Raw genomic sequence first — 23,996 nt, forward strand, 5'->3', positions numbered from 1 at the left:
CCTAATTATTGTATTATTGTTAACCAAAATCTATTATTATTATTATTATCTCAAGCTGCGTTATATTATTATTATTATTATTAACTCGTGTGTCTGTATATAGCGTTTTTATCTAGATGTATTACACTTAGTGATCCCCCCACAACCCGATTCCCAACCCAGAAACCCCACATCCGACTATCCCTCAAAAATGCCAGGACAATCCTTGGACCCTTCACCTTCACCTATGACCTCACCAAATATCGAACGAAAACAAACCGCAGCGCTAAAAGGCAAACAACCAACGATTTTGTATCCATTCCGGAATGTGTTTCTTTTTGTTTTTACTAGTTATTACGCTGATTATTTATGAAATCATCATCCCTAACATGTGCAATCTAACACTTATGTTCTAGATACAAAAAAACCAAACACAAGAATCACAAAACTTATTAACGCGAAAATGGCAAAGCAAAAGCATGAACATGAAAATGGAAAAATAAAGAGAACCCTTTTAGAGAATTTCGCTGATAAAGGCAACAGAATAGCAAATCGCCATCGAGACTTTTAATTCAGCGGGCTTGCTTGGATCATCCAAATATGATGATAACGCGGATGATGCAGTTCTGTATAAATATAGTTATATTTGCATCTAAAGTTCCGTGTATAATAGGCATATAAAAGTTAATTTCTGTATAAATACGCAACTTTTTCACTTACAAACAACATTATGTAATATTTTTTCTGTTTAACATTTAGTTAGAACCACGCTTAAAGTAAGAGTTCCTTTTAAAGGCATTTGAAATGCGCGCGTGCGAATGTTTTCAGCTATGTATCTCTGTGTGGAAGTGTGTGCCCGGTGCGGTTTCTTTGTTTCTTTGTGCTCCCAGCCGTCGATCCCTTCAGCGATGAGTCGTCGTCCATGGGCCAGTGGCCAATCTACTCGATCTGGCGGCTGGCCTCTTGTAGGCGCGCCACCACGCCCTGGTAGAACTTAATCTGCTCGGCAATGAAATTCTTAAGCGTATGCTTCAAATGCGTATCCCGCTCGCTCTTGAAGTGGGTCAGCTCGGCCAGCACCGTGTAGGAGACGACATCTGTGCGCCGGTTAACGTCGTGTAGCTGGGGATTATTCATCCTGCCCTCGCCGGCCAATTTCTCGCAATCCTTTCGTTTCTGTATGGCACCCTTGTGCGTGGAGAAGATGTCCGGAAAGCAGTTGAGAACGCCCCTATTGGGAAAAGAGGGAATATAAATTAGATAATGCTTCTAGATCGTTCTATAAACAAATAGCGACGGGAAGTTACCACATTTTCTAGAAGTTATATATATATAAATTCGTATGTATATCGTGCTAAACTAAAGGTCAGTCTGCGTAAGAACCACAATAATCTAAAATAAACTATTGGCCACCAATCGATTTTTCTGGCGAAACTATACATTGATTCATTGCTTCAAAGTAAACAATTTGAGTTCATTATAAATAAACTTGATACCTTAAAAACAATATACAAGAAACTAATCAATCGAAGATTTTTAATTGTGAGTAATTCAGCCATATATGTACCTATTGTAACTTCTACTATAGAAATGACACATGTCGTGGAATTCCCATTTTCAGTCAGCTAATCAATTAGCGCTGAATGAAACGAAATGTGCTATGCTTCCCATCACTTTGTAGAGACGTCAACCCACCTGTAGATGTGCAGTCGATCCGAGAGGGGAATCCAATCATGCTTTGGCTGGTCGCCAAAGGCCTGTCCAATACCGATAAAGATGCCACCGATGCGGCCGACGCTCTCGGAGAGCGGAACCGCGTTCCGGGTGGGCGCACGCCGCTCGTCGATGGCTAATGCCTTGGCCAGGTCGGAGAGTCCGTCGCCGATGCGCTGGAACTCCTTTTTACTCTGCGACATGGAGCGCTTGGCCATGTCGTTGGATATATTGTTCAGGTTGCGTACGGCCACGTCCATGCTGTGTATGAACTGGGTGCCCAGCTCAACCTGTGCGTCCACCTTGGAATGCAGCAGGTTCTTGTCCGGCGGCGAGATGGCCAGGCAGTAGTTGACGCCCATGTAGGGATCCCGTTCCGCCTTGCGTTTGCCGGACTTCCAGATCTTCTCGTCGCGACAGGTGAGGAAATGGTACCAGACCTCGCATTTCGAGATCACCGGATGGCGGCACACCCAGTCGACGAATTCCTGCAGCTGCACACGTCGATGCTCCACGAATTGCTCCTCATAGCGGCCGGAGATCTGCTTGTCCGGCAGCGGTGGCACCGGAATCAGGCAAAACTTGTCCACCAAACGTTCGTGCAGCCAGTCGAAGTGCTTGTAGCGACGCGACACCTAACGAAAGGGAAACCCAGATTAGATATGACCAATTAATTCTGATTGGGACACGCAAAGAGGAGCCCGGAGCTCGGGGGGTCAGAGCTCGTTGCTGAGTCATTCCCCGCGGCGGTTCGCAAGCAGAAGCAATCATCGCAGTGCCGTTGGCTACCAGTTGGTCAGAATTGCCCCCACAAAGAAGAATTTTAAGTGATTTTACGACTCTGTAATGCCCTACCTATTTGTATGTCTGTTTTAATGGACTGAAAGAACTTTACAAAGAGCTTTGATTTCAGTTCAAAAGTAATGTCGAGAATTTATGCTTCTCATTATTGTAAATAATAAAGTACTATTAAAGTAGTTACTAACAATTAAAATAAACTATAGCTTTCAATGGTAGTAAACCTTTAACAAATATAAAGATAAATTTGGGTTATTTTCAGAGTTTTCAATTTAAAACAAACCAATTAAAGAAGTAGATATACTCTGCATTTCAATTTTCTCAGCAAAAAGGTCACTTTTTGGGTCAACTCAGTTGGAAAATGTTGGCCGGCAATTAGTGCGGAGTTTCGATAAACAAAGGATTGGTCTTTCTTTATTCCATTCCATCTGCCCGTGAGCACATGACCCAGCCCAAATTACCCTTGGCAGAGGGTAGCGAACACAGCACAGACACATATTATCAACAAAATATTGCACCCGTAGTTACACACTCATGCGCCAACGGTCGGAGCTTTATCGTATTGTGTTGTTAATCACGGCGATATCAGGGGTGGCCAACTTACGGATATGTTGTTGAAGCTAGGCGTCAGTTGGTAGGCGATGAACGTCTTCATCCCCTTGAATTTGGACTCCTTTTTGGGGCTGGCCACCACAACGGAGTAGGGCGAATGGTTCTGCGTCCACTGGTAGATAGAGTCCTCCACCTGTGTGATGTAGGCCATCTCGCATTCGGGTATCTTCTCCTTGGTGCTGGACAAGCCGAGTATATACGAATCGGAACTTTTGGCGAACATGCCCTTCTTGACGGTGCCAGCAGCACCAGTCCCGCCAGCCACGGAGGCCAGCGATTGGGTGTCATCGTTGGGCGCGATGGGCAGGTGTTTGTTATCGTAGTCACTGGTGGAATGCGACAATCCGCCAGCGCGAGCCGACTGTCCCGCAGACTTCTGGCCACCTGGACCAATTTCCGAGTACGTGTCATTGTCGTCGCTCCAATCGTCCTCATCATCCCAGTTGCTGCCATCATCATCCGCCGTCTGATCGTAACGCGGCAAAGGGGGCGAGGCGAAGGGATCCGGAACCTGTGGCACCGAAGTCGCTCCACTGGCGCTCAGCTTCTGGGCTTCGGCCGCCGACATCACCTCCACGTACGCAGCCGGGAAGAGGCCAATCTGGCCACGGGCATTCTTGCCCTCCCACCAGCCTTCACCCACGTCGCTCCGGGTCACCGAGAGCACGTCGCCCGTCGCGATGGAGAGCTCCGAGGAGCCCGGCTCCCCGGTAAAGTCGTACATGGCGCGCACGTACGAGGTCATCTTGGTGCTCTCCTGGTCGTTCCTTTACGCTAATTCGAGTCCCGTCTCCACAGGGGCCATAAACAGACAAAAAATATCCACTGATTCTGATTCACCAAGTGTAAGGTGTTACCGTTCTTCGGATTACGAAATTATACTGACACTGACGTCTTCTTCGTTCTGCAGCAACAAGATATAATGATGATGCATCAATTTTATTAGGGGTATTCCCCCAACACACCTGATTTATACATTTGGAACAGAGGTACTCTTTAATTTTAAAGAAAAATAATAAAAAACTTACTTATGCTATGTACTCACAAAAATAAAATAATATAAATAGTACATTTTAGTCGAGCAAATTAAATTAATGAGTTATTGCGTTTTCAAGAAAGACTTAGCTGTGAAAAATTACCTATGCTTACATAGATTTTTCTTACAAATAAAGAATGTGCTAGGCGGGGGTAAAAATTCTCTAGTAATAAATCAAGTAAAATAAAAAGAATAAATATATGAGCATAATATTATATTGCAGCAAATGCAAGGCGTTTCAACTACATTACGGTCATACTTAATAAGCAGAGGAGCCCCCTACTGATAAGTGCCGAGTGCCAGGGCTGCAGAGCACGGCTCAGCTGTCGATGTATCGGGATGCATCGAAGTATCGAGTTGGCATAAAAGAATCTGGTCTTCGTGTCGTGTTATTCATTCCTTAATTGCGCCTTGCTTTAATTTGTGGGTGAGCGAAATCGGAGCTCGGCGACATCGCCAGTTGTGCAATACTGACTCCAGCGGTATCTGTTAATCCCCAACCACTTGGCAAACGTCTTTTCTTTCTCCCCGGGCCACATACTTGCAGATTTGCTCACTTTGTCGTTGGAGTATTCAGTTCGAGTTTAACGACCACAATGAATCGGCAGGCGAAATTCCTAATCTTGTGCCTCTTTGTGGGCCTCTTCTCCGCGAATTTGTGCGACGAAGGTGAGTCTTTGATCAAATTACACCGAATTAAAATCGAATTGAAGACACACCGAACACTCATTTCTCAATTATGCACTCTGACACACACACACGCTTGCATGTGCATGCGTACGTGTGCGCAAACCCCTCGCATGTGTGTGTGTGCGGGCATGTGTGTGTGCATGGATGTGTTTGAGTGTGTGGATGTGGGGGTTTTTTAAATGCCAATTCCTATATTGAATATCAATTCTCCGGCCATTTTCTCTTACTCCGACTTTGGAGCAATGTTCTCCGCATGAGAACGGGCGAATCTGCAGCTTTCCAAAATAAGAAACTTCAGATTGACGAAAGTCACTTCCATAAATTGTCACATTACCATACGTAATATTTGTGCACATTTTGGTAAATATGTATTTACCGAGTTGTAACCATATTTTGTTCGCAAGCATTTATTTAAATCGTCACCTTTTCTGCTTTCCAATTTCATGAGAAGTTGTAATTACCATACGAAAATATTTGTACATATCTTGGGATTTTAAGAGATTTGGACCATATTTTGTTGACAAACAATATTTACCTCTTCAGCTTTCTTAAATTTCCATTCCTTAAATTCCATTATCGCATAAAAATAAATAGCACCTAAATGCAGCTTATTTTGAATATAGTAATCTTTATTTTTCGAACCAACTCAATTTGTTTTGTTACGCTTTCCTATTTTGTTTGACCATTTTGACACCATTTACATGTGCAATGGAACTATTTTTATTTTAAATTCTTACGAAAGCCATACAAAACATGTGTATTCCTTGTGCTTTTTGAAATATTGGAAATTGATGAATGAGAGTCGTTGTGAACTTATCATACTTGCCAATTTGTTTGCTTTTAACTTTGGAATGACGCATAGGTTTTTATCTATAATATTCGTTGCTGATTACTGTACACAAGCCCTGTTTTTTTTTGAGGCCTTGATAGGCGATGTACTTACATAAAAATATATTTTTACGATATATTCATTCTGAAATAAGAATTATATCAATTTTTTAAGAAAGGGTGACTAATAAAAAAAACCAGTCATTGGGTTCATTATTATTATAGTAGTAAATATAGTAGTAAAAAACTAGAATCTTTCTGATGTGAAATAGTTTTACGAACTTATCAAAAACTATAAGCTAATACTCTTTTTATTTGCCTTAGCAGTGACCACACCGTCTCCAGCGGACAGCACCACCCAGGATTCCAAGAACACCACCACTCCGCCGGACACCACCACCACTGTGACGCCACCGTCGACCTCAACAGCGAGCACCACAACTGAGAAGACCACGGCGACGCCACCAATTACCACATCGACTGAGAAGACCACGACTACTCCAGCCAGCACCACCACCACCAGCAGCACCACTCCGGCCAGCACCACCACTCCGGCCAGCACCACCACTCCGGCAACGACCACCACCACGCCTGGAACTACAACTACGACCACTCCGTCTCCGAACTCGACCACAACTACGCCGCCGCCACACACATCAACCACTCCGGCGCCGAAGCCCGTGCCGTGCGGCCATTTCGATGGATCCTCGTTCATTGGCGGGATTGTGCTGACTCTGGGCCTGCTGGCCATCGGCTTGGTGGCCTACAAGTTCTACAAGGCCCGCAACGAGCGCAACTACCACACCCTTTGAGCCGCCACCGCCTTTACGTCGGCCTTCAATGCGGCAGCCGGAGCTGCGGCGGCCAGCAGCAGTGCCGCATCCACGGATGCGGAGCGCGTGCGGTTTGTCCAGCCTTCGATACCGCTAAGGTCGCCGCCAACGCAGCCGCCACCACCACCACCCGCCCACATGGGTGGCAGTGGTGGTGGTGCGGCTGCAGCTCCACAAAACTGCTCGCCATCGGCCCGAGATCGGTTGCTGCACACGTAATTTAAACGCGGGGAGCCACACCATATTACCCAATATAATTAATATCCAAAGAGATGCCCTATACCCCGATTCCCCAACAAAACACACACACACAGAGATACAAACGGCAGTCAAGTAAAGTCAGTTCTTAAATTGAAACGATAACCCCCTGAGCGGATTTAATGCGGGCCCAGATAGTAGGAGCAGGCTCTACATTCTTGAATTACTTCCCTTATCTCAGTCATACAGAAAATGTGAAAACAAAGCAAATATTTTTCCTTCAATGCATTGCATCCAATATGTAAGGGCACGTTTTTTGCAAACATCAGTTTATCAGCAACTTGAGCGGATGTTCAACGCCTTATAAGAGGAGTCCGAGGAGCCTGTCACAGGGTCTTCCCAGGGCGACCATGAACCGAGAAATGAGTTATGAGATCGAAACGAAACGAGACGAGAGGAGTAAGAACAAATAACAGCAAATATGTGAGACTGCTTGATAGCGAGAAAGTGAAGAGATCAGAAAGTGGAAAGCGGCTGGCGACGGCTTTGTTTCTGTAATTCATAGGGAGCTAACGAAAAGGAAATATAAATTTTTATTATATTTACACAATTTTTGAATAACTAAAATCGATTCATTCTAGGAACTAAGAATACATATGTACTACCTAAAACCGAGCTAAACACAATGGGAAACGCGTTTCAATTTTCTCATTTAATGTGCATTTTTTTCTCCGGTCTTTGCCCACTTGTTCTATCGATTCTGCTCACCCCGCCATGCCCGGGGTCCGTAGTATTGCAAAAAATCAATATAGCGACTAACGATGCACAGCAACAGGATTTGCGGATTGCGGCGCACGGTTGATATGCGTTTATATGCGATATAAACAAATGTACACACACGTTTGTATACTGCTGTAGTAGATTTCGATTCGAGATTTGATGGAAGCCCCATGTTAATGCATATACGCAAATGTTGAATATTTTGTACTAGAATGGAAACTATACATATGAATTACGTTTACCTAACCCTACCGCGCTTGCTGTTGGATTAATACACATTTGAAGCTAGAATCGATCACATAAGCCCGTCAAGTTTACGCGAATGAACGAACACTCTGTGCACATGAAAATCTCATAAGTATATAAGCTAAAGTAACCAATCAATGTATATCCAGTAAATCACTCAGCCGGCTTACTAAAAATTATATATATATCTATATATATATATAAATATCTATGTCTGTATATCGTGTACGATAATAAATATTTTAAAAATTTAAACTGCATTTTTACGGTATTAACAACCACTGTAAACTAGAATTTACGATTGAAACACGTTTCATATTTGTTTTTTACACCTAATTAATGGTCAATCAAAAGGGGGAATTTTATTTACATTAGCAAACATTAACTACACTCTATTCTGCGGTTAGTTTCTTTAACTTCTTGGGTGTCTTAATATTAGGTGTTTTCTCCTTGGGCGACTTTCTCTTCAGGTTTTCCTTCGGCTGTTGCTTAGTATTTACTTCTGGTTTCTTAATTTTAGCTGCTTCCCCTTTTTCCGCCTTGGAGTTCTTAGCGTTTTGCTTCTGACTCAGTGTTTTCTTCTCTGGAGATTTCCCTTTCTCGGCCTTCTGCTTGAGCTTATTCTTGGAGCTCCGCTTCTTCTGAGTGTTGAAGCGCAACACCAGTGGCGTGCCCGCCAGGCTGAGCTGCTTCTTGATGGCCTTGCGTGCATCGTGGGTCGTTGGAAGGGTTACAGTCGCCGTGCTGTAGTCTCGGAATTTACCCTTGCCCGGTCGTATTTGAATGTCCACTGCCTGGTCGTTGAACAGCTGGCGCACCTGGGCCAACGAACTGGTTTTTGGCAGATTTGTAATGACCACGGACGAGGTAAAGGTACCCTTGGTGAGGACCTTCTTAGTAGCACGCTTCATCAGGGCCTTGGTGCGTTTGTTCGCGATGGATGTCTGCTTGCGGGTCACCAGCTCGTTGACAAAATCATCGGAATCCGTTTTAGGCAGGGATACGAATAAACCCTTGTGCTTCTCATCCGTTTTGATCGAAGCCTTGATATCCTTAAAGGCCTGGTCGCGATCTTCCTTCGACTTGAAATTGACGAGGCAGAAACGTGCATGCTTCTGACGCGGCTTTGTGGACTTCAGAACCAGTGGATGCAGAGCCTTCACCTTGGCATTGAATTCCTCCACGTCCAGGGGAAGTTTTTGTGGAAACCGGACATACAGCCGGGTGCCCTTTAACTGCTCGTACTTGGTGTGGATGTTCTCGTCGATAATCTCGGCACGGCTTTTGGGCTGTGGTTTGATTGTATCTTCCTCATCACCATCATCTTCATCGGATTCGGTGTCACTGGCGTCCAGATCCAGTTCGGATCCATCGGAATCTTCGTCCTCGGAGTCCTCCGCCTGCAGCTGCTCCTCGTCGGAGTCCTCTGCCTGCAGCTCCTCCTCGCCGGAAGCCTCGGAGTCTTCGGACTGTACTTCCTCCTCCTCGGATGCACTTTCCACCTGCTTTATCTTCATGTTTTACCGGAAAATTAAATGTTTTCTTTTGGAATTCAACTTGCACGTGTGAACGGCGGTGTGACCAGATCTTAAAAAAAACTAAGGCCCAACTAATCACAGCTAGAATTAGTGATGACAGTCTGGTTACCAAAATCTAAACGTAAGTGTATATATAAAAAAATAGTAAATGAAAATATAAAGTTTTTATGGAATTAAGTTGCAAAATATATAGCATAGCCTATGTATACCATAAATATATTCCGATACTTTGCCTTGTCGCTATGGACTTCGGCTAATTCCGAAACAACAAAATCTAGCTATAAAAAACAAACAGCTCTGACGGACAGTTTCTTTTATTTAGAATTTTCAAACCGCAACAGGAAAATGGAAAATGAATTCTTTTGGAATGACTTTAAATTGAAACAACCTCCGTTGGTGACGCTGCTAGTGAAGGATACGAGTTTCGGTATGTTGATACCCTTGGCAAGTGGAAACAATCACAAAAACAATGGATCTCTCCTTCCAAACAGCAAAAAATGTGTTCGTGGTCATCAACAGGTTCCTGCAACAGTTGTCCGAACCGGATGCCAAGGATTTTGAGGAGACGGCGGCGTTGATTGGACGACTAATGGCACGCCGGAAGAACTCCTTCCGAAATATGCCCGGATTTCGTTCCGTCTGCAAACTTAATGCGGCTCTGTGCCGCCTGCTGCGCTTGGATTTGGCCAGGGATCTGGAAAACTTTCGCGGTGCGCTGCCGGATGTGTGCGATGAGGACTTGGGTGGAGCCATGCCCACGCGAAATAGCTTTGAGTTTATTTTGGTGCGTCTCCTGGGCTTCTATCATCTGCACGAGCGGATCAGGGAATGCTGCCTCAGTGCAGCCGCATACTTCACTCAACTCCTGCGCAACAACTTCTTCATGGAATTCACCACACTGCTAATCGCTGCCATTGCCAAGATTAGCAAGCTGAGCTCCTTGCAGGCCGGCAAAAGTGCCATACTTTACAACAAGCTGCGCCCTCATGTTGCCAACTTTCCGCAGGTGCAGAAGCACAAGTTTCTGGCGGAGAATCAAGAGCTTCCTGCCAGATTAGAACCTCCAATGAGAACTAATAACCAAACGCAGAAAGACGAAACACCAGACATAGTCCTGAAACCGAAAAAGGTCGTCACCAAAGTGGAAAAAGCCAAACTGGTGGCCAAATCTGATGTGGGCACCATAATTGCCAGGAAGGGAACACCCGTTCAAGATGCAAAGAAACCCACATTCAATGAAGACGTTTTGGCTACGGTGGCGGATGCACAGAAGTTCATTGAACGCGAGTCGCAGGCCAGGAAACTAAATCCTCCTCCAGAAAGTTGTTTTACCCGAAAGATTGCCAAGCACGAGTGGCTGGCCGCACAAACGCTGTTCCAGCGCAAGTTATCCAAGGAGCCCGAAAAGGCGTTGAACATATTTCGCAAGTTTATTGTTAACAAAATAAAGTAACTTCACAAGCGACGATTAATTACGTTTAGGCACGACATTAAACACAGGTTACCATACCATCAGCCAGCCGAAGGCTCTTAAGCGCCACAATTCGCTTTTGGGGATGGGGATTTTTGGTCTAACAGAGGTACACAATTATTAAATCGTTTAAATATTTGTTAATTCGAGTCTCACCTTAACAAACTTCTTAAAGTTCTTGCGGCCGCTATGCTTGTTCACAGAATCCTCAAGAGAAGCATCCACTTCCTCCTGGGAGCGAATGACAATGTTTAAGTTGCACATGCGCACCTCAATGCTGTCTTTCATGGCGGCCAGCCATTGCTCCTCATCTGGATCCGCCTTAATAGAGGTTTCCATCTTAACTGAGTCTGCATCTATTTCGCATTTGATATCATCGTTTAGCCTGCTACACGATAACCAACCACTGATGTCCACTTTCTTGGGCCTATCTCTACGCGGTGCCACTATGTACTTGGATTGCTTCTTGCTTTCCGTTTCGGGTACAAAGGGTTCGGTTAACCGGGAATCCTCATCATGATCAGACGGTCTTTCAGAGTTGAAGTTAAACAAGCCATCGGTGGAGTCATCATTTTTCTGAGCCTCTTGCGTCTTTCGTTTCTTTTTGCTGTCTGCAAAGTTGAAAAGATTATCACAATCATCGCTGTCGCTTTCGTTTAGCAGCTCAAGGCGTAAACGCTTGCGCGGTTGTGTCTGGGATTGGGACTCCAATTGGGGTGGCATTGGAGCGGGTTCTTGTGCCTGTGATTTCTCTAGAAAGTCGACTACACTGATTCTGGCAGGTGGTTTGCTTTTGGCTGCGGACCTTGGCTGAACCACAGACTCTGTTTGCTTCTGTGGAGATTTACGGAATTGAAATAGGTCCCCTTCATCTTCTTCGTCACCCGAGGCCACCGATAAAACAGGACGTTTTTGAGGCACTGCATGTTTGTCAGCCTGTTGGTTGGTAATATTTGTGGCCAATGATTTTCCATTGAGACGTGGTGAAATCCTGGTGGAAGCTGGTGCTTCGGTTTTCTTCCTGGTCAGCGAAGGAATAGTTGGAGCTGGCGTTTCTTTTGGTTCCCGAGAATTTTCGGTCTCTTCATCCGATGAGTCAACACAAAAAACCTGTTTGGTCTTCCGTGTTATGTGTTTACTCGCAGCTGGAACAGGTAGATGTACGGATTTCTCCTCAGCGATGGCTTTGCTCCGCCTTGTTACGCGTTGACCTGGAGCAGGCGCCTGAGCTGGTGTCACATCTTCTTCCAAAGACGAGTCCAACAATATGGCATTCTTTGATTTCATGGTCAGTTTCGTAGCGATCTCCGATTTAGCTCGCTTAGACAATGTTGATTTCTTCTCCTCATCCGAGGAATCAACTGTTGAGGCATGACTCCGCTTACGCAAGGAAGCTTGGGGCTCTGAATTAGGCTTAGATGCATCTGGTTCCATTTCACATTCAATTGACTCGGGCACCACCAGTTCGGAAATGGGCGTGGCATTGGATTGCGCCGAGTGGCGTTCCGTGTTGGGCACAATTATCGAAGAGTTAAAGGCCATCGAGGAAGTTACAGACTCCGTGGTGGGCAATGAATCGGAGATGAACTTGTGCGTTGGGTTGCAGAACTCTGTTATAGAGCAATGTATTAAGGCCATGCCAATCTCGTACTCCTGGATAATACGTCGACCATTCTGCTCCAGAATATCTAAAAATTAGAATTATATATATAATGTGATGTGAGCAGTAAATTTACACCTACCTTGTATACTATTTATTGATTCAGTGGCTTGGGACTGCGATGAAGGCACATACTGTATGACTATCACATCACTTTTGGTTAGGAATGTTTTGCGGACACCCGAATTGATGTCCTTGCATGTGGCTCCAGCCTTCTGCACCACTGATCCGTACATATCAAAGTGTTTGCGATTCATGAAGACGAATGTCTTGCCGGCGAAGAGACGGGTACGCTCGGGACGCCAGGTGACATCTATGTTGGTCGGCTGGTAATCCTCCGGCTGTGGCCATCCCTCCTTGACATGGATGCTTTGCGCTGCCTGCAGCATCTTTCGCCAGTAGGGGAATGTCACAATCGGCTTATTCTCGAGCATAGCGTGCAGTAGTTTCACGGTCACCGAAACTTCGTTCATGGTGAGATGGGAGCACTCGTCGGTCCAGTTCGAAGTGACCGTGCCGCCCATGGGTTCAAGCATCTTCGTGAGCTCCTGGACCTCGGGACGCGTCAATGCGGAGACAGTTGTGACCAACTTCAGTTTGGTCACCTGCCAAATGCTCATGTTTGCGCCAAATCGCAAGCGTGTGCCCACAGGCAATGGAGGCGATGGTTTGGCAGGCACCTTGCGCGGCTTTTGGGAATTCTTGGGGAAAATGAAGGTGCCATATCTGGAGCCAAGGTCCTCGATATGCAGGGAGTAATCGCCATCCGCTTGCGTTTGGATGAGCAGCTGGGCATGATTGCGACTTATACTGAGGTCCTGCGCAACAATTAAATCCGTGGCCAGGCGACCAATGGTGTACACCTTTTTACCAGGAAACAACACAAACTTTTCGTCATCTATAAAAAATATTTGAGAAGTTAATAAACTAATAATCTCTGTGCTTTAGACCATTTTTACGTGCCTTTAGTTAAAACAAACATAATTTCAAAACATTCACAAATTCAACAAATCGCGAGCAGTGTGACCTTAGCAGATGTGCAAACTAACTACACAGAGACAAAGAAGAAGTGAGAATAATTGGCTAGGTAAAAATTAATAATGGAATGTACATAATTTTCTAAGTTAATAGTTGTTTCTCAAATTGATTTTTATTAACGGTCGAGAATGAACTTATAGACTTTGGATTCAATCGTTTTTTTACTGTTAAGTGACCAGTTATCGCTGCAATGATACCGTAGTTTCCTAAGAACGACAAATTAGCAAGAAGAAGCATTTGCAGCCGGTTTGTTTTTGTGTCGTTTAGCTAATGAAAAACTCATTAAACACGATTTATTTGCGATAAATGTGAGTGAGGACACCTGTAACCATGGCTCACCTGACCGGCACCCGCGTCAGCACCTTCAACGAGAGCTTCCTTAACGAAAATGAGCACGACTCGAATGCGGTGCTCATGGAACTGGACAAGGGACTGCGGAGCACCAAGCAAGGAATCCAGTGCGAGGCGGTCGTCCGCTTTCCGCGCCTCTTCGAGAAGTATCCGTTTCCCATCCTCATCAACTCGTCGTTCATCAAGCTGGCCGACTACTTTGTCAGCGGATCAAATCTGCTGCGCTTCTGGGTGCTCCGTGTTTGCCAGCAGAGCGAGAATCATCTGGACAAGATCCTCAACATTGACAGCTTTGTGCGCTGTATCTTTGTGGTGATGCACTCCAACGATCCGGTGGCGCGTGCTCTCCTCCTCCGCACCTTGGGCGCCGTTTCCCGTGTGATTCCCGAGAAGCAACAGGTTCATCATGCCATTCGACGTGCTCTGGATAGCCACGATACCGTCGAGGTGGAGGCTGCCATCTATGCCAGCAGCTGCTTTGCCGCCCAGTCCAGTTCCTTTGCCATCAGCATGTGCGCCAAGATTTCGGACATGATCGAATCGCTTCAGGTGCCGGTGCCAATGAAGCTGCTCCTGATTCCCGTGTTGCGACACATGCATCACGAGGCTACCACAGCCTCACTGGTCAGCAGACTGTGCATGGATCTCCTGCCCAAATATCCAGCCCAGAGCTTTGTGGTGGCTATCATAGACACGCTCACTCAATTGTCATCACGAACGCTGGTGGGAGTGCCCGGCCAGCTGGATGTTCTTCTGGATTTCATGCAGGACTTAAGGACACCCGTGCGCATACAGGTGCTGCGATCTTTCAACGAGTTGGCCGGACGTCAGAGCGTTCATGCCTGGCCCAAGCCAGCCATCAAAGCGCTCATTGATCGTTTCGAATTGTGTACCAATTCCAAGGAGCAGTTCCTCTTCCTCTCAATCCTACTGAAGCTCAGCGAGTGCCCGCTTACCTGTCAGCAGCTGCTTCGCGAGCATCGCGTAGCCCTGCTCCGTCTGTGCATTCAGTGCATTAGCAAGCTGGACGACTACACCACCGCCACTCAGGCCATGGCAGTTTTGTCGGTTCTAGTGGCATTTGGCCTTAAAAAGAAAGGCAGCGGTGAGCAGGTGGACGATATTCTTCATATGGTCAACCTGCACATGGAAGGATTGCTCCTTTGCACGGCCAAGCGGGCGGAGTGCACCCGCGATCTGCGTAGGGTGCTGACATACGGTATAAGGATCACTAAAGCCAACGCTGAATTTGGAACATCCTTCATTGGGATCGTGACCAGTACCCTGGGCGATAGGGGTGCCTATCCGCCAGCGAATGCGGAACTTATGTGCGAGGCACTGGCGGGTCTCTGTGAGCACTTTCAGCTGCGTAAGTACGCCTTTTCCACCGCAGAAGATTTGACAGGAGACGACAACGCGATGGACACCGATGAGTTGCCCCCGCCCAAGGTATATACTGCATTAATAAATCTATGAAACAATTTCTAATAGTGTTTAATCACAGGTAAATCCCATGCTAGCTCGTTTGCCGCTCATTCTGCACAAGCTGAACACCATTATCGACCAGGAGAACTGCGAACAACAGTTGCGCAGCGTGGAGATCCTGAGCTCTCTGGTGCTCCAAACCACCATGGGCTGTTACCTTCCGCAAAAGGTAGTTCAGTGCTTTGAGAAGTGTCTCGGTAGGCTTAACTGCTGGACGCTGTACAGGATTGCACGCACCGCTAGTCGCTATGGTCACCACTATGTGGCTGCTCACATTTATACCAAGGTCTCTCAGATTGTGATCAGCGATCATATGCACTATTTCCTGGTGGCACTGTCGCAGATCTCGCAGGCGGAGTGCATTCTTAACTATGGCTTGGAATACGCCTATATGCGGGACAATTATGCACCAAAGGTGGCACCGGAGCCCCTAATGCCGCTGATGAAGCGCTTGGAAACGGCTAGCAATCTATATCAGCAAGCATTGGCCAGCCTGCGAGCCGGTTCCTCGCCCCAGCATCCGTGTACCTTTCAGTTGGAGTATCTGAAGATAAGGGCGCAGTTTTTGCAGACCCTTCACCTGGCTGTGACCGTAAAGAATGCCCAGGTGATTGTGCCGCCACCGGCAATAGCTGGCAGTTTGGCCCAGAACTCGCGCGACTATCTGCAGAAGTTTGGTCATGTCACGAACCAGCTGCGCAAGCTGGTGAAGGCACTAAAGGCCTGCGAGGAGACTTACGCTAGGCTCTACAAGTCCTCTTTCGATGCGGATCACGTGACGCTGGAGTTTCTGGAGGTGGCTGAATTTCAGTGCGCTCTTTTCGCCCACATAATCGAGTCGATTTGCTACGCCACGCCTCCGGAACCGCCTGTATTTCTAACCACAGGTGATCACCCAGAGACGCGCTACTTCGCCGCCAGTTGCCAGCGCATGGAGCAGATGCAGAAAAACCTACCACAGGAGCCGGCCAATGCCAAGACCATTAGTAACCGGCATTTGGATGTGATCATTGCGCAGATCGAGATCATAACGAAGACACCGCTCTGCCTGCCGCGCTACTTCTTTCAGATCCTGCAGTCCACACAGATCAAGCTATCGGTGAGTCCGCAGCCAAGGAGCGCCACCGAACCCGTGAATGTCCAGTCGGGCAGTAATCTAGTGATCAAGGTCGAGGGTGTCCTGCAGCACTTCAGCAAGCAGAAGAAACACTTCCGCCGCGTGGAGTCCGTTCAATTGAGCCTCACCTCACAGCTAATAACGCCGCCACCGCGATCCTCGCAAGAGCTGCCCAAGCAGGCCGCCAACGATACTGTGACCCTCAATCAGATTGTAAAGCCCCAGCGCGATTTCCTCTCCGGCAGCTTCCTCTTGCCCATCTCCAATGGAGGCCACTTCCAGGTGACTCTGGAAACATTCGTTGTGGACGAGAATGGCATTACATGGTGCACTGGCCCCAAATCCTCGATGGTGGTGCGTGTGCTGGAGGATCCTAGCAAGCAGGGCGCTCCAGCGCCGAGCACTTCCCAGGCGGTGGGACAGACGAGGAGGTTTTGAACCATAGAAACGGGTTTTTATATGTTAAGGTTAAATATTTTAAAAAATATTATTAGTTTAAGCATAACATCCAAAATGAATTAAAAATGAAAATATACGTTTTTCATCAAGAAATGTTGTTTTCTTCAATGTCAATTTTTTTTAAATATATATCAGCGAATAATTAAATTAAATTAAAATTAAAAATAATTTTATATTTGAAAAACATGAACATTAAAATCCAATTGGAGTGTTAAATGCACTTCGAATTAGACAATGTATCGATACTATCGAAACAGGTGGGTACACCTCCATCGCGTGGTATGTTTGAAAGGCCCAAGTGCGGTCTCACTACTGCTGATTTGTTTTCATTAATTCTTTTTGGCTTGGAGAATAAATTAGGACAAATGAGGAATCATCGCGGGCCAACTGAATTGTGACCAGCGGGCAGCAGCAGCGGCATGCGACACCGACACCACCAGCGCATCAGCACCACCTGGCCAACGTTGTAAGGGATTCTCCTATCCCCCCAAAGAGCCACCGATTCCACTTGAGACCCAAAAGTCCCAGTTCAAAACCAAAATCAAAATCAGCGGAGCACCCGCACACCAGCGAGAACAAGTGGTTCCTACATGATCCGGCGACACGCTGCCCCCCTCTCCGTGCTCCATGCTCTGTGCTCCAGCTCAATGTAAATGTTAATTAAAGCCAATTGAGCGCACACCCAAAAACACGCACCAAACCGAAAACGAATACGAAATACGAATCACTCACCCGGAGGAGAAGGCTCCGTTGGTCAAGATTCCGCGCTTAACCTGTTCAGGCGACAACGGAGGTGGCGGTTGTGCTGCAATAAATGGACATAATTGCTCTAATTGGACAGAGCAGCAGCAGCAGCAGAAGCAGCAGCAGTGGCAGTGGGAACGGAGGAGCACGAGCACCATCAACAGCAGCAGCAGCAGCAGCAGCACCCCCCCTTGCAATAGGATGGCACAATTCACACTGTGAGTATACGTACATATAACTATTTGGTTATCAGTCGGGCTGCACACGGATTTCCTGCTTATGCGGACACCGGAGCCCCGTCAATGGGCGGCTTTTGTTTATCTATTGACGGCGATTCGGCGGTATTATGCAAGGGAACTCGATGTTTCGCCGCCTTGTGGCTTGACTAATACATGAGGATCATGAAACATTATCATACCATTGCGAGCATTGCAGCTACAACAAACACAGTGCGCCGCCCAGTAGCGAGAGTACGCGTGTGGACTGCGAACACGTACCGCTGTGCTCGATTAACGATGTGCAGCTAAGGTTCCTGGTACCCGACGATCTGACGGAGGTGAGTGAATGAAGTTCATCAGCTAATGCAGATAATCCCCCCACATTTGCATCTCCATGTGATGATCGTGTGTGTGTGTAGGTGCGACAGCTGTGCCAAGAATGGTTTCCAATCGACTATCCACTATCATGGTATGAGGATATTACCTCAAGCACGCGCTTCTTTGCGCTGGCAGCTGTATATAATCTGGCCATAATTGGTTTAATCGTTGCCGAAATCAAACCCTATCGAAATGTGAACAAGGAGGTAATAGCCAATATGAGTGATAGTGATGAGTTGTACACCAGGCTGAGCGGTTTTCCCATGCAGGACAAGGGCATCCTGCCGGACTCGATGGGTCGTTCCGCCGATGTCGGGTATATACTGTCGCTGGGCGTCCATCGTTCGCATCGACGCAATGGCATCGGATCGCTGCTGCTGGACGCGCTAATGAACCACCTGACGACGGCCGAGCGGCATTCGGTGAAGGCGATCTTCCTGCACACGCTGACCACCAATCAACCTGCCATATTTTTCTACGAGAAGAGAAGGTATTCCACCACCTCTGTCGTCGTGGCCTTGTTCTATTAATAGTGTGCAAACTGTTTTTGTCTTTTTAGATTTACGCTTCACTCATTCCTGCCCTACTACTACAATATACGGGGCAAGGGCAAGGACGGATTCACCTATGTGAACTACATTAACGGCGGCCATCCACCCTGGACACTATTATATCCTTTTTCAAAATACCTATACGCCCTAGGCTGTATCGCTTTTCTCTCTATGATTTCGCTGTACTTTTGGTTGCCCTCTTAACTCTCTACTGCACAGATCACATCAAGCACTACGCGTCGAAGGTGCGACACACCAGCAGCCTGTGCGCCTGGCTGGCCGGACGAGTCCAGCAGGTGGTGCGGTGGTTCTACCACAAGCTGCTCACTCGCTTCAACTTCATCGAGTGAATCTCGACGGCAGCACACAGCACTGGCCAGTCCTTCCTAGACACACGAGCACTTTGAGGGCGATGATGAGTGTGTCCGCCGCATTATGTCATCCCGTCGAGCATAAACAGAAACACAAACAAACACAAACATTTATATGTACTATGGCACCCAATCACCACCACAGACAGACACACCTTCATTATAAATGTTAGGCAACACCTCCGCAGAATTTTATACGGAAGCTAATAGAGAAGATGTGAGACGAGAAGGAGAAGGAGAAGATCTAGCAAAGAACAACATCAAAGGCATAAGTTGAAAGTTGTAACATAGTTCGCTAAGTGTATTATTACGTTTTAAAAGATATCTATCTGTTCACCACTGCTGTAAATAGTCGTATAATGTTTTGTTTGAATCGAGCTGTAACCGAGTGATTTGGAATTAGCCCCCCTTTCTTTTGAATGTAGCCTGTGTGTATGTTTTTCCTAAGTTTTAAGTTCCACGCACAAGACAGTCATTTAGTTTAGCGAAGACAAACAACAAAGATGCTCATGCTTTAATGCTTAATTTATGAAATCTGCACGTAAATAGCTTTGAACTGAGAAACAAATTAATGTTAAATGGCAAGAATATCTATCCAGTTTAATACCCGAACCAACCATCTAAATTCAAGCCCCGTTCGCTGTTTCTATAGTATTTTGTAAAAGTATTTTAATGCATATTGTTTCGCAACTAAATCTGATTACTTTAGGCACAATTTATCTAGCAAATTGTAATATTTTTTAAAATAAAAACTTGTAAAGTTATGACGAGGTATTTTTTTCCGTTTTAATCTTAAGCATTGTAAAATGGCTATACAATTTGGCTGTTTAATTTTTAACTTATTCTACTTAAGCTTTTTATATTCCAACTTCGACTTTTAAAAATGTAAACATTTTGCGTAAATGGTTTAATACTGCCAAACACTCGATTATATATAAAATTAATATCATAAAAATAAGTTTAAAAGAAGTTGAAAATACAAATAAAAGTTATAAACATACAATTTAAAAAAAATTAATTTTTATTTTGAAAGTTTAAATATGGGGCACACATCGCCAGTGTTGCAAAACCGGGCTGACAAGCGGCTGATCTGGCAACGCTCTCCTAACCTGTCACTATTGTGAACTGACAATTTCGGGTGAATTTAGTAGCATAAATTCGTCGCAACTGCCTGGAAAATGTTCTCGAGAGCCGCTCTTCTAACAGGTAAACCTGCAAACCGTGCCAATAGCTGCCCAGCTAATCCGTGGTCGTTAATCGCGCGTTGGGCAAGTGAATCTCCGGCCGCGAATGACCGTGAAAATTGTTACGGCATTGCAAAGACGTCGGACATCGTGGTTTATGTAATCACCACCCATTCGCAATGGATATTTTTTGCAACTAAAATGTAGCGTACAACTAATTGGTGAACTGCACTTACAGCCCAGCGCCCCTTGACCGTGGCCGCCACCCGGTCGGCAGCCGCTGCTGCCGCTCCTGGCGGAGCCATCGAGCGCCGCCAGCGCCCCGAGCATCCCGGCAAGGTCCGTCTGGGATTCCTGCCCGAGGAGTGGTTCCAGTTCTTCTACAACAAGACCGGTGTCACCGGACCCTACACCTTTGGCGTGGGTCTGATCACCTATCTCTGCTCCAAGGAGATCTACGTCATGGAGCACGAGTACTACAGCGGTCTGTCGCTCGGCATCATGGCCATCATTGCCGTCAAGAAGCTCGGCCCGGTCATCGCCAAGTGGGCTGATGGCGAGATCGATGTGAGTATTAGCTGGATTATCATCATGGGATACATATATACTCAAAACCCAACCGCTAATTTAACATATGTCTGGCGCAGAAAATCGAATCTGAGTGGAAGGAGGGACGCGAGGCTGAGCTGAAGGTCCTCTCCGACGCCATCGAGGCCGAGAAGAAGGAGCAGTGGCGCGCCGACGGTGCCCTGCTGCTGATGGAGGCCAAGAAGGAGAACATTGCATTGCAGCTGGAGGCCGCGTTCCGTGAGCGCGCCATGAATGTGTACTCGGAGGTGAAGCGCCGTCTCGACTACCAGGTGGAGTGCCGCCACGTCGAGCGTCGCCTTAGCCAGAAGCACATGGTCAATTGGATCACCACCAACGTGCTGGCCAGCATCTCGCCCCAGCAGGAGAAGGAGACTCTCAACAAGTGCATCGCCGATCTGAGCGCTCTGGCCCTGCGCGTCAAGTCTGCCTAAACGATTCGAGTTTTAGTTGTTTATTTGTAAATTAAAACCCATTCGAGACACTGGAACCATGAATATGCCCGAAAGATGATAAATCGATCCAATATATCTTCAAAATGTCCGTGTCTGAAAAGATCCTTTTGTGCAATTTTGTGTTGTATTTAAAGTGTTCCCATTTAAACTTAAGAGCGTTTTTGCTAGCATATCCTAGGGCAAACAAAGTGGTATCTTTTAGGGTTTTCCCAGTTTGGCACGGTTTTATTTAGTCTAGGTAAATAGTTTTGATTAAGACTATGAGTAAATGGTAGCAATCATAACTATCAGTCTTGAGCTGCACTGGCATCGTCGTCGAAAGCATCCGCCTCCACCTGCTCCCCCTGGAAATCGCCCAAAATTCCCAGGCGGCGTACCGCCTGCAAATTCTGAATGCAGTAGTCCACATTGGTCACTATGCACAGGGGTCGTTCGCCCTTGTAGTAGCCCGTGTTATCGCGCAGATAGACCACATCCCTGGTGGCCAGCCAGCGTTGGAGCTTCACGAAGCAAGGACACTGCCAGGGATTACCCTCGATGGACACGCGCTTAAGATTGGGGAAGCTCACATTCACCTTGGACAGAAAGGTAAGGCGATTGTTGTCGACTAGGATCTCTTGCACGCTACTCAGGCTCTCCAGCACGTCGAGGTTGATCTCCTCCAGCAGATTGTGACCCAAGTGGAGCTTCTGAAGACGCCGCATGGGTGCAAACATGCGCACGTCCAAGGATTTCAGTTCGTTGTGACCCAGTTTTAGGTATTCCAAAAATGGCAACGATGAGAAAGCCAGTGGATGCAGATGCTTCATACGATTGCCATTCAGGTTGAGCCTTCGCATGCGCGGCAAGGTGTTGCCTCCAAAGATCTGCTCCTCCAGGAATTCCAGGTTATTGTACGACAGATCCAAGGTGTCCAGGTTCAGAAGGGCGGCAAAGGTGGCCGGCTTGATTTCCAATATAGCATTGTACTGCAGATACAGCTTCCGTAGTGAGCCCAAGCCCACAAAGTGACCAGGACTGAGGCTGGCGATGCTGTTCCTAGACACATCCAGCATCTGCAGTCTGGCCAGCACTCGGAACTGGTTGTCGAACAGCAGGCGTATGCGATTGCCGGACAAATCCAGCTGCTGCAGATGCAACACAAAGTTCTGCACAGCCCCAAACACATTTGGACGCAGTGCATCGAGTGCGTTCTGGGAAAGGTTCAACTTTCGCAGCTGGGCGAGCGGCTGAAAGGTTTCCAGGCCAATGGAGCTCAATCTATTCCCGCTGAGCTGCAGCTCCAGCAGACCATGGAGTCCACGAAAGGCATTCACATCCAACTGACAGGAAGAAAAATTGAAATTTTCTTATTATCAACTCAAAGGAAGTTTACATTTTTTTTCTCAGTATAAAAATCATTAAACTTTGTTTACAAAACCATTTCCGCCGTGTGAGAAAAGAGGTTGGCAAATATTTTGATCAGCTTTAAAATTAGAATCGATTTTCTCATTGCCTTTGAAATGCTACTGTTTTCAAATATGACTTTTCAATTTTAAATTTTATAACCCATATGCAACTGTCATTTTGCAACTCGACCAAAACGCCACAGATCACCATGACCAATTTAACAAATTGAAATGCCAATCCAACTAAGTACACACTAACTATTAAAGTTCGATGCGGTCAAATGGAAAGTTCAAAATAAAGCTGAGCTGATCAAAAGATGCCGATGGCGCCATATATAGAAGATTACATTATCAATGCTAACTCAAGATTTGAATTACTTAATTCCTTAGTAAAGGTTCTACTCACCTGTGCCAGTTGATTGTCATTCAAAATCAACTCCTGCAACTGTGGACAAACTCCGAAAGTGGCATTCACCAATCGATTGTGCCCCAATTCCAGTCGATTTAGCAGTGGCATGTGCGGCAGATCGCATTGCTTGAGTGCATTGTGCGAAAAATTCGCATAAATCAATTTTCTCAGATTGCCAAAAAAGTCGCGATCCAGTAGCTCCATTTGATTGTGACTAAAATCGATCCGCTGGAGCGCTGACTCAGGTGCAAAGTGATTTCCCCGGATGTCAACGAGACCGCAGCCACTGAGATTCAGTTGCCGCAGTTTGGGCAGAATGGAAAAGCCGCTGGTATGCACATTAATTGGAGCCGCGCCAGTCAGATCCAGGTCGAGTAAGTTGGCCAAGTGATCGGCATTTTCGCCTAAAATGGTTTATTAATAAAGTCCAAGATATGGAAAATCCAAACTGGTTTGGCTTTCATGGAAGCAACTATCTATAGGAATAGCAATTATGTTGCGCTTTTTGAAGATGAAGAACTATAGGTTTGGACTATTATTGCTTCATCATTAATTATCCCGACTAAACCCTTAGTGAAACCTAGCCTCCTTTTCCGACCTCACCTGATCCCACCTCCAGTTCCGTTTGCACATTCCGTATGGAGAGCGTATGCCAGTTTTCGGCGCCCAAATCCACCAGATCCTGCAGAGAGGCGACTTCGTTGCACTGGAAGTTCCGCCAGCCGATGGGCTGGCAGAGATCGGCGCCATGCAGGATGGGGAATCCCACGCAGAGAAGCCACAGCAAAATCGGCAGAACCCAGTTGGCAGCTGGCGACATTCCTGCTCCAGAGTTCGTTCTCAACTGAGGATCTGCGAACAGCCGCAGAATGCGAATG

At 46.4% G+C, this 23,996-nt stretch overlaps 9 protein-coding genes across 10 annotated transcripts; 5 read left to right on the top strand and 4 right to left on the bottom strand.

Annotated features, from left to right (window-relative positions):
• Positions 1-603: 603 nt before the first annotated feature.
• Positions 604-4,003, bottom strand: LOC117141532 (sorting nexin lst-4). Its single transcript, XM_033305022.1, has 3 exons — positions 3,095-4,003; positions 1,675-2,327; positions 604-1,210 (listed from the first exon to the last, which is right to left on the bottom strand). Exons 1-3 carry the CDS (start codon positions 3,845-3,847, stop codon positions 919-921), a joined length of 1,698 nt encoding a protein of 565 aa, XP_033160913.1. The 5' UTR covers positions 3,848-4,003; the 3' UTR covers positions 604-918.
• A 453-nt stretch (positions 4,004-4,456) lies between these two features.
• On the top strand, positions 4,457-7,363 carry LOC117141534 (sialomucin core protein 24). Its single transcript, XM_033305024.1, is given in 3 exon segments — positions 4,457-4,565; positions 4,686-4,807; positions 5,984-7,363. Coding segments are annotated over 2 exon segments (798 nt in total). The 5' UTR covers positions 4,457-4,565; positions 4,686-4,734; the 3' UTR covers positions 6,709-7,363.
• A 668-nt stretch (positions 7,364-8,031) lies between these two features.
• Positions 8,032-9,310, bottom strand: LOC117141533 (triadin). Its single transcript, XM_033305023.1, has one exon. The coding sequence runs from the start codon at positions 9,228-9,230 to the stop codon at positions 8,106-8,108; it is 1,125 nt and encodes a 374-aa protein (XP_033160914.1). The 5' UTR covers positions 9,231-9,310; the 3' UTR covers positions 8,032-8,105.
• A 254-nt stretch (positions 9,311-9,564) lies between these two features.
• On the top strand, positions 9,565-10,723 carry LOC117139481. The gene is made up of 2 exons (XM_033301801.1): positions 9,565-9,678; positions 9,743-10,723. Exons 1-2 carry the CDS (start codon positions 9,597-9,599, stop codon positions 10,702-10,704), a joined length of 1,044 nt encoding a protein of 347 aa, XP_033157692.1. The 5' UTR covers positions 9,565-9,596; the 3' UTR covers positions 10,705-10,723.
• LOC117139480 (nibrin) lies at positions 10,668-13,438 on the bottom strand. The gene is made up of 4 exons (XM_033301799.1): positions 13,346-13,438; positions 12,465-13,280; positions 10,879-12,410; positions 10,668-10,822 (listed from the first exon to the last, which is right to left on the bottom strand). The coding sequence occupies exons 1-4, from the start codon at positions 13,362-13,364 to the stop codon at positions 10,742-10,744; spliced, it is 2,448 nt and encodes an 815-aa protein (XP_033157690.1). The 5' UTR covers positions 13,365-13,438; the 3' UTR covers positions 10,668-10,741.
• Positions 13,439-13,624: 186 nt separating this feature from the next.
• LOC117139479 (integrator complex subunit 7) lies at positions 13,625-16,895 on the top strand. Its single transcript, XM_033301798.1, has 2 exons — positions 13,625-15,220; positions 15,276-16,895. Exons 1-2 carry the CDS (start codon positions 13,751-13,753, stop codon positions 16,809-16,811), a joined length of 3,006 nt encoding a protein of 1,001 aa, XP_033157689.1. The 5' UTR covers positions 13,625-13,750; the 3' UTR covers positions 16,812-16,895.
• Positions 16,896-17,128: 233 nt separating this feature from the next.
• On the top strand, positions 17,129-19,858 carry LOC117140907 (N-alpha-acetyltransferase 60). 2 transcript variants are annotated; one of them, XM_033304079.1, is made up of 6 exons: positions 17,131-17,794; positions 18,012-18,132; positions 18,214-18,378; positions 18,442-18,662; positions 18,732-18,842; positions 18,941-19,858. In XM_033304079.1, exons 1-6 carry the CDS (start codon positions 17,778-17,780, stop codon positions 19,071-19,073), a joined length of 768 nt encoding a protein of 255 aa, XP_033159970.1. In that variant the 5' UTR covers positions 17,131-17,777; the 3' UTR covers positions 19,074-19,858. The 2 variants fall into 2 exon arrangements, with proteins under 2 accessions (XP_033159968.1, XP_033159970.1); XM_033304077.1 differs by having other exon boundaries at positions 17,129-17,794; positions 18,214-18,662.
• Positions 19,859-20,191: 333 nt separating this feature from the next.
• LOC117138973 (ATP synthase subunit b, mitochondrial) lies at positions 20,192-21,434 on the top strand. Its single transcript, XM_033301030.1, has 3 exons — positions 20,192-20,300; positions 20,517-20,845; positions 20,926-21,434. Exons 1-3 carry the CDS (start codon positions 20,273-20,275, stop codon positions 21,298-21,300), a joined length of 732 nt encoding a protein of 243 aa, XP_033156921.1. The 5' UTR covers positions 20,192-20,272; the 3' UTR covers positions 21,301-21,434.
• Positions 21,435-21,517: 83 nt separating this feature from the next.
• On the bottom strand, positions 21,518-23,977 carry LOC117138972 (insulin-like growth factor-binding protein complex acid labile subunit). The gene is made up of 3 exons (XM_033301029.1): positions 23,722-23,977; positions 23,116-23,522; positions 21,518-22,643 (listed from the first exon to the last, which is right to left on the bottom strand). Exons 1-3 carry the CDS (start codon positions 23,936-23,938, stop codon positions 21,609-21,611), a joined length of 1,659 nt encoding a protein of 552 aa, XP_033156920.1. The 5' UTR covers positions 23,939-23,977; the 3' UTR covers positions 21,518-21,608.
• Positions 23,978-23,996: the final 19 nt, after the last annotated feature.

Source organism: Drosophila mauritiana, chromosome 3L (genome assembly GCF_004382145.1).
Source record: "Drosophila mauritiana strain mau12 chromosome 3L, ASM438214v1, whole genome shotgun sequence".
NCBI classification, from domain to species: Eukaryota; Metazoa; Arthropoda; class Insecta; order Diptera; family Drosophilidae; genus Drosophila; species Drosophila mauritiana.